Below are 9,836 nucleotides of genomic sequence, written 5' to 3'. Positions count from 1 at the left end.
GAAGCATGCAGCACATTTGAGTAAATCCAAAAACTACAATGACTCAAAAAAGAAATAGTGTGGATTTTTGAAGTGGGATTCTGTAGAAGGGTATAAATAATTTATGTTTCTCCTGCAGTATAAAATTCTTTTAAAATCCAACTATGGTCCCGAAGACTATAGCAAACAGTTAATCAGAGCAGGGCCCATTCCAAAACCATCTTCTACTATCTTGTTGTTTATGTAACGCTGTTACAACTCTTTAAACTCTTATTAAATTTCTTTAAAGTTTAGACAAAGGGTCCAGGGTGTACCCTGCCTCTCGCCCATAGGCTGCTGGAGATAGGCACCAGCTCCCCCGCAACCCACAATGGAATAAGCGGTAGAAAATGACTGACTGACTGACTGACAAAGTTTATACAAAAGCCTGATTAAAATGTGGAAGAAGGAAGCAGTCTGCCTCCAATAGTCTTCCTGAGTAAGTGTTCTATAGGAAATTAGTGTGAAAAATAAATAAACTCGCTTTCACTTAAACCGCTATAATAGTTTAGTTCTTATGCACTGCATTACTTTCTCATCAGTTACTTTGAATGGAAACACATTCCCAGTATGTGTTTCACAGGGAAGATCAGTGATGGCACACCATCTCCTGTATAAATAACCATAAGCTCATTTGTAATTAACCATCCCTTGCAAAGTTGACAACAGCTCAAAGGTTTATAAAATGGTGTTTGCGCAAACCGGTATAACATTTTTGGAGGAGAGTTTTTGTGACTGTAGAAGTCTGTCTTGGCCCCCCAAGGACTGGTGCCTAGCTTTAGCACCTGGGAACAAGTAATCTATATTTTTACTAAATAAAGATGCTGTGTAAATTATCAACTGCAGGCAAGATATTAACTGCTCATGGTTATAGATTTTTTAAGCTTGATCTCCACTGACCAGTGCCTGGCTGGTCAGTTCTCCTAACCAGTGAAAAGTCGTTACAGAGGAAAGAAGAGTGAAACTTTTTCTATTTCAACGTGGTGTTAAATATGTTAGAGCATCAAAGTACAGCAAGTTAAAGGAAAACACATCTGCAATTCATTCATGCTATGAGTGAGAGCAAGACTATTAGCAGATAATAGGAAGGCTGAACAAAGTACGAAAAGGGGCTCCTCTTTTCTCTAGATTGAGAGTTTAACCTCTGTCTCTGATGGCTCATGCTGGATTTTAAAATGTTAGCAGGGTTTTGGGAATTTTTAATCAATAATATTTTAACAGAACTCTATTTAGAAAATCCCTTTAAGGAAAACTGGATAGGACCCTACATTCTGTATGAAAGGTGATAAGCATACAGAAAATATTGGATTTTGTTTTATTTTTAGGGAGTTAACTAATTATTTATTAGGGCAAAACCTTTGGCCAAGCTTCAGGAGACTGTACTGAAAGCAACAATGAGCATGTTTTTGCAGAACCAAGCTGAAAAATAATTCCCCTAATTGTCCATGAGGAAGAGTATAGTTAAAACCTGGTGATCTAAAATAATTTGCTTTCCTTTCTTGGTCTCATCTATAAAAAAAAACTAAGAAAAAAACAGAAACAAAATGATAGTGGAAACCATTAAACAATCTAGAAATATAATTTCTTAATGTAACACCCCTAAAATTAACACCTATGGTTAATGAACACATACGGCTGCTGGGTTGATGGGACATGGGGGGGAACCCGCCCTGAATACATGTTGAAAGTATTTAAGACAGTGCATCCGCCATTTTGGACCTTCTGCCTCATGGAAGTGCTGAGTCACATTGCACTCCTTCAGGCAGACTTTCACTTTCTACTCCCACTGGCCAAACCCCTCCATTTGTGCCGGCTTTTTTGTTCTGCTGTCAGCTTTAATTTTAAAATAGATTACGATCCGGGCTCAGGTAGGAGGATAATTTCTTCAGGAGACATTATTTTTTAAGATTTCCTCAATTAGGTTTCTGCAGATGCAGCTTCATGCTCAGATTTTACGTTCTCATCACTGACTGTGACCTTTAACAGACATCCAGACAGAGAGATGTATGTCATACGGCAGTGTTGTCAGAGCTTTTAATGGATTTCATCACTTTAATGGAGAGGATACAACTGCTTCCTTCATGGACAAGCTAAGGTACAAACCATTATTAAGCTGATTCTCAACAACCTTTATGTGGGGCTGCAACAGAAACTACGTTATTCTCCATTTGTACACGATTATTTTACTCCATTTCAAATTGTTTCTTTCGGCAGAAACTGTGGTAGACAGGAGTTAGAGGAAGATGATGCAAAGGAATAAAAAGGTTTGTGAAAATCTAGTAGATTGCTCTCGTTCCCTTGCACACCCTGAACCCCAGCTGAACCAGCTGGAATACTGTTCTCTTGTCCTCTCTTTCCATACTGCGAGCACGCTCCTTGCTCTATTCACATGATGGAGCAGCTTTTGGACTTGTCCTTGCTGAAGGTGGAGGAGAGGAGATCCGTCTTGTTGGGCAGGTGTAGCAGTCTTTTGGAGAGGCGGCGGACCGGGGTGGGTTTGTTGGCAGGCTGCAGTTTATTCATGCAGGCCAGAGCTGCAGTACGGAAAACACTATGGATGCTCTTTTCCGAAGTGAAGGCCGAGCACTCCAGATAAGCTTCGGCTCCAAGTTGCTTGGCCATAGATGAACCCTACAAAATGAAGATGAGTATTTTTTTTTAAATAATAAAAAGTAGTAGAGTAAAATTAAAGAGACAAAAACGAGGAAAAAGAACCAAAAAGCACACCTGTTCATGGGAGACTGGAGCCTGTTTCTGATTGGACAGCTCCATGCGTGTGCACACATCAGTTCGCAGGTCTGTCTTACAGCCGATGAGCAGGAATCGAGTGTTGGGGCAGAAGTCCTGAATCTCTGCTTTCCACTGCAAATAAAATAATCTAGTTATTAAGACAGAGAGATTAATAGCAAAGCAAGGATGCCACCTAACAATAATCTCAGCAACTCATACCTTCTTCAGAGCACCATCTACTGTGTCCGGCCGGCTAATGTCAAAGCATAGCAACACTGCATCTGAGTCGCTGTAGCAGAGGGGCCTGACGTTGTCGTAATATGGAGAGCCTGGAGGGGCGGCAAGCAGTCTGATTAAAGCTTTTTTTTTACTGAACTGGAGGGTTAATATGGTTAAAAGAAAGTAAAGGATCAACACAAAATCATACTTGTCATTATCCTCACTTCCTTCATATCTACATAGGAGAAAGTCTAACACTACACAATGACAGGAGTGAGGCTGCCATACACAGGCTGCACCAAGCCCTCTGACCACCATCAGCAGGCAAGTCGGGTGAAGTGTCTTGACCAAGAACACAACGACTGAGACAGACAGAGCAGGGGTTTGAACCAGCAACCCACCATTACAGGACAAACTCCAACCACCTGAGCCACAGCCACCCCAGCTGTAAACTGCAAACTGTCCATCTAAACCAGGGATCTGCAACATTTACAATCTCAAGAGCCATTTCTGCCATCAGTCCAGCTGAATAAAACTCATTTAGAGCAGCAAATGTTACTACTATATCTACAATACGAAATTTATTTTATTTAATTTTTTAGATTTTGAAATAAAGAAAAACATAAAACATTTGCAAAAAGAGGATGGATAAATTTTCTATGGAATTTTGATATTTGTGGAAAATTATGTTTAAAAAAAAGCACATATTTTCCAACTTAATGACAAGAAAAATAGATCTAGAAGTATATCACTGGTACTTTTAGTATCATTCTGTTGTGGAAATTCGATGCAATTATTCGATGAAAAAACTGAACAACTGATTTAACCTGCATTTGTTATTATATCTATATTTAAAAACATTAGTTATATGATTTTTATGTAATGCATTGAAGTAATTTTTTAAAGAGCCACTTGTGGCTCCAGAGCCACAGGTTGCAGACCCCAGATCTCAATTGACAAAGCAGGCAAAGAGGGTATTAATCAGAGACGGATAAAGAGGACCATGGTATTTCTGGAAGAACTGCAGGAAAGCTATTAGTGGTGCACTCAACAAATCAGCCCTTTCTATAGGAGTGGTGAGAAGAAAGCCATTGATGAAAGAAATCTTATTCGCGGTTTACCACAAGTTATGCAGGAGCCACAATGAACAAGTGGGGGATGGTGCTCTTGGGGGATGAGACAAAAATTTTCCTATTTGGCTAATGTGCAAATTCTGTGTTGCAGAAGTAACACTGCACATCACTCTGAACATACCATCACCACAGTGAAACATGGTGGAGGCATGATCATGGTGTGGGAATGATCTTCTTCAAAAGGGACAGGTAAGCTGGTCAAAATGGATGCGAACGTGGATTCAGAAATAAACCTGCCAGAGGCTGCAAAAACAGCAGACTAGAGCAGAGGTTCCAGTTCCAACATGACCACGACCCTAAACATACAGCCAGAGCTACATTAAAATAGTTTCGATCAAAGTCCATTTAAGTCCAGACCTAAATGCAATTGACAATCTGTGGTAAGACTTTAAAATCTATGTTCAGACACAGTTTCCATCTAATCGGCCTGAGAATTTTGTGTTTGCAACTGCCTGTCATCATGGATAGTTTGGAAGAGCAGAATGGTCGTATAAGAAAGATGAAGTTCAAAGTCATGGACTTGGAGGTTATAATAATAATTATTATGATACATATCATAATACACTTCTTAAAAACATTTTAAAAGATGAAAATAATAAAAGCTAAAGTTAAAAGAATTAATATTGATTATAAAACCTGGAAACCCCCAACCACCACCGTCCCGTTCCGAAGATCAGCACATGTTCTGCATTTTCATGAAGGCAAATACACACAAATGGATTGTGTCTGTTATTTTGCCTGTTTGACAATCCTTGTTGCATCTGGTTAGTAGATCAACTTTATGTGTGCTATCAATGTTTGTTTTTTTTATACACAGAAACCTTTTGTAAATCAGGCCCTAAGTCTCTAGATGTGCAAAGCTTGTATAGACACATCCCAAAAGACTTGCAGCAAAAGGTAGTTCTACAAGTATAGACTCAGATGAAGACATAACTACAGCACACTTTTTAGTTTTTGTTTGTTCTTTGTAAAAGATTTCAATTTGAATTTCCTCCCACTTCAAATGTTTTCACTACTTTGTGTTGATCTATTGTATAAAATCTCGATTGCATACATTTACTTGTGGGGCTGTAATGTGACAAAGATCTATGGCTATGTATACTTTTGCAGGTAACTATGATTAACAGACATAAAACCTTTAGCAGCAGTGGTGTATAACTCATCAAAATGTTTCCTCAAACAGTTAACTAAAAAGTACAGATCACTTAAAACTTAAACTCATTTAAAATATTATATGAAGAGTTTTGTTCGCTGTTAAAGACAAACTACAAACATTTTATTAGATTTAATTGAATGACCTTGGGATTCCCCCTCAGGTATCGTGAAAGTGGAGCATGAAGGAAACAGATTCTGCTTGCATTTCTGTAAACAGAAAAAGTTCCAGAGCTAAAAACAGATTGGCAGGATGTCCGCACTCTATTGTCTTCCCTCTGCCACCTAATCACTACCTACACAAACACAGTAAGCTTCAATTTCCTCGTCCTGTCTTCGGGGGCCAAATGTGCACAAGAAGCAAATATAAGAAGATGTAATTAGGACAGGAATAGATCCTTCTATTAGCAAAACCAACCAACTATCAGGGTTTTTGAAGAAATTTGCAGTCTCCAGATGTTTTACAACCAAGGTTTTATTTAGCCTGTCTTGATTCTTGACTTAAATCTGCAAAGTAGGCTGTGTTACACAAGTTGTATCTATCAATATTTTTTGTCTTCTGTTTGTGGTAATCGAAGTCCATATCCTATAAAGCTGTCCAAGGTGATGTAAGACTTGAGAAAGAGGAGGCAGACAGATCTAAAGAGGACACAACTTCTAGCTCCTACCGTCTCCCACACATTAGCACCTCCACCTCACCTGAACACACAAATATGCTTACTCACACAAAGATACAAAAGCTTTTAGCTGAGCAAACAGAGGCTGATCTGTTCAAACTGTCTGGTTAACTGTGAAAGACCAAATAAGTGAATGGACCGATCTGCACTCTTCAATGTGTCTTGGCTGTTTCCGTGAGAAAATCTTAATTTCAAGAGTAAAGCGCTGACCAGCCAATAATTATATTAGCTAACTCCAATTTCTCCTTAAGAACTAAAAATAGAAATGAAGTACCTAGTGTTTGCAACGCTTGAAAATGACCTGTCCTTATAATAAAATGTGTATGGAAAATAAACCAATGGTTACAGAGCTGTATAACATTTATTATTACAACAAAGAATGAATTGACCAAAAAGAAGTTTCCTTAATTGTTGAACCGGCCTTTCTTTCATCGATCTTTAGTTATTTACATCATCACACTGTGTGACAGAGCAGTGGGTGTTACACAGCACTGCAGATAAACAGGATTTCAAGTATTAAAAAAAGAACAAAATGATTACAGAGTTGATTATTTAAACTGTTTTTAGCATCTTAACATTAGAAGCATTTAGCAATATTAGCTGTCATCATCAGAAGAGAGAGAGAGGGGAAGACATGCAGCAAAGGTCAAAGGGCCAGGACTTGAACCCACGACAGCTGAGTCGAGGACTGTAGCCTCCAAACATGAGTTGCACGCTTTACCCCTGCAACCACCGCTGCACCCAGTATGCGACATTTATTGATTGGAAAACTATCTCATGTTTAGGTTCCAACCAGCCATTACTGATTAGAGTCAGTTCTGAAGTCTCTTTGTAACCAGCTAATTTTTGGTACATCTGCATGGTTTACCACAGACAGACAACTGGAGGTTTTCTTGCAGAGCTGAAATCAGTTCAGGCTTCTGATAACAAGAGGCTAAAAGCAGCTTTCTTACTCTCAAGATTTTAGAAAAAGTTTTTTTTAAATTAGCTTTTTCTTTTCTGTTGTTATTGTAAAACGAGACTGCAGACTCTTGGTTGGGCCAAAAGAAACATTTAGAGTTGTCATTATGTTATTAAACATTTTTGTTAAAGTAATATTCAACATTTAAGGTAGCCTTTAGTTAAAGCAGTAAAGCATACACATAAAGAGGATAAACAATAAAGGGGTTATGTGAATATCTATGTACAGCGCAGTAAAGTTATGTTTGTATTTATTTCTACAAATGTAAATCAGTCTTATGCAACATTTCCTCCAGAAAGGGTGACCGTCAAGAAAGTTTTTCCTTCGTGGGAGACAAATGTACAAACCTAAATTATCTCAGTGCTGCTGTATGTTACATAAGTGTGGAGGTCAAACACATATTTTCTCTCAGTATCCCTTGCCTGTGCCTTCTGTTCACAGCAACAGCACACACACACCCAAGAACTGTTGTTGGCTCCACTCTTGCAGACTTCCACGCCATGTATGGACGAGGCATCCCCCCCTCTCCCCTGTGAAACAACCACTCTGAAGGCCAACTGGCACCACTCGACTTCCTCTGAACACCAAGCCTCAGGCTCCTAAGTTGGCCAGCACTGTTACAAGACGTCCACTGCTGCACTTGGTGGCTTTTCTTATTGATTTAATTTACATGTCTTCTGTGTGTTTAGATTACTTTGGTTACATGCAGTTTATCTGCTCACACACTGAGCCAGAAACCTAAAAGCCATTCTGACTGATTGCTTAATTTTTGCACAAGCTTAACAACTTCTTTTAGGTTGAGGTCAGAAAAATGTGGTGCATTATGAAAGCTTTGACTAATTCAGATTTAAACATCAAAACATCAGTTCCTAATCCTTATCTGATTTTTATTTAGCTCAAATAAGTGCATCAAATATGTATGCTGTTAGATAATGCATTTATTGACTAAAAAGTATTTCTGGCACAATGATTGTTACACCTCTATTCTAAATGTTAAATTTATGATTTAGGCAATTAATTTATTATGTAAATTAGTTTTCAAGCAAAATGAAAAAAACAAGAGAATTAAACGCTCTTTTTAGTTTAATATAATTGTACATTTACTATTATTTATTGGTGACAGGAATCTAAGTTTTAGGCACTGCTGAGGTATTTTTTGTAGGCCGTGATTAACCCAAAAAATTGACATTCTAGTGCTCCATGAAGTTTTAAGTGAGCAATAACACATGTAGATAATTTAGATTCTCTGCTTTCAGCAATTTAGCAGGTAAGATTCCTCAGCAGATTTTACACTAAAGAAAAAACTGCTTCCCAATGGGACAGATAAACAAGCAGAGATATAGTGAATTCCAGGTAAACAGCAGACATAGCACTGCAAGCAAAACAAAAGAATGAGACCTTGCCTTATTTACACCCGTAATCATTACCCGGCTCCTGGCCGACTGAGCTTACTGGGAGGGTAAACATCTTGCAGATATCAACCCATCAATACAGCTGTGAGACTGACCACTTTAACTGCTCAACCTTACAAGACTGGGGAGAATTTTAAATAGACGGTGACTCAGAGATGGAGAAGACAGGAGAACACAGCCTTGCACAACATCCAGCTTCTGGAAATTAAGCAAAGAATAGCAGAGCTTGTAAATCTCACCTGACGTGTCCCAAAGACTGAGCTCAACACGCTGGTCTTCAAGCTCCAAACAAGCCGTGTAGTTCTCAAACACAGTGGGTACGTAAGTCTGGATGTGGAGGGTTGGAGAACGGGATTAGGAAACAAGAAATGAAGACCTTCCTCTTTTTAGTCTTTAAATTTTTGGCTCTGCCTTTAATTCCTGCTCTTTTTTCTAGTTATTTTTATATTGTATATATAATGTTTTTATAATGTAAAGTGCAGTACAAATTCAAAAAATTACTACTATTATTATTCTTATTCTTATCACATATTCACTATCCACTGTTGCAGCCATCTATCATACATGAACTCCAGTGGAATGTATGGATTATGTGATAAACTACTCATCCCTGCTATATTGCTATCATTATCATTTCTTTATTTTTCTCTCAAATCAGTTTTATTCATTTGCTTTGTTTACTATATGAAAACATTTTTATTCCCAATTAAAATAATTTTGGGCTAAACTACATGTCTTCTATAAGCTTTACATCATGCTAAAGTAGTCTTCGCTACACATTCAAATCCAACTATTGGTTAGAATGAATCAGTAATGTTTGGATATTCAACTAGAATATAAAAGCGCATAATGGCATGCGGATACTTATTATATCTATTATTATATCTCAGGGACGTAAACACAAACCATGACAATTTAGGAGGCTTTTCTTATATATCCCAGTGATTTAGATATGAGCAGCGGTATCTTACCTCTGGATAGCAGTCCTTCACCAAGACTTGCAGCATCGCTGTTTTACCGCATTGAACGTCTCCAACCAGCACCAGTTTACACCTCGCCAGAAAAGGCTGCGGGAGTCTTCTCTCCTTCATTTTGACTACAGCAAAAATAAAGCTGCGACCTCCGTAGGGGAAAGGAGTGGAGATAATCGGGTAAAGTGTGTGAAACCTGCCGAGTGTTGCTGACTCTGCGGCGAGTCAAGCTGATCAGCAGCAGTTAGTTTCAGGCAGTGAACTAGCCTCAGACGCTGCGGGACTTTATATTGTGGAACCAGCCAATGAGAGCGGCGCACGAGAAGATGCGCACCTTATTAGTAACAGAGCTGCAGGAAAATGCACAGATCACTGATCTCTACACCAGTAACACATTAACGAGCTTCATTAACAAGAGAAAAAGCAAAACCAGCTCAATATTAACTTCAAATTTACCATCTTTTGTGTGCCTACATTATCTGCACTGGACATTGAACAGTTTTTCTCTTGATCTACAGGTACATTTGAATAATTAAGAATGTCACCAAAACTATTATTTATTT

General features: G+C 38.4%; 1 protein-coding gene across 1 annotated transcript; it reads right to left on the bottom strand.

The window, feature by feature from the left end:
- Window positions 1–447: 447 nt before the first annotated feature.
- LOC124875640 (rho-related GTP-binding protein Rho6-like) lies at window positions 448–9,541 on the bottom strand. The gene is made up of 5 exons (XM_047377917.1): window positions 9,274–9,541; window positions 8,542–8,629; window positions 2,968–3,077; window positions 2,746–2,880; window positions 448–2,649 (listed from the first exon to the last, which is right to left on the bottom strand). Exons 1-5 carry the CDS (start codon window positions 9,391–9,393, stop codon window positions 2,404–2,406), a joined length of 699 nt encoding a protein of 232 aa, XP_047233873.1. The 5' UTR covers window positions 9,394–9,541; the 3' UTR covers window positions 448–2,403.
- Window positions 9,542–9,836: the final 295 nt, after the last annotated feature.

The sequence above is a fragment of the Girardinichthys multiradiatus genome, chromosome 1 (assembly GCF_021462225.1).
Source record: "Girardinichthys multiradiatus isolate DD_20200921_A chromosome 1, DD_fGirMul_XY1, whole genome shotgun sequence".
NCBI classification, from domain to species: domain Eukaryota; kingdom Metazoa; phylum Chordata; class Actinopteri; order Cyprinodontiformes; family Goodeidae; genus Girardinichthys; species Girardinichthys multiradiatus.
Note: the sequence above shows the minus strand (reverse complement) of the source record. Positions and strands in the feature narration are given on the sequence as shown.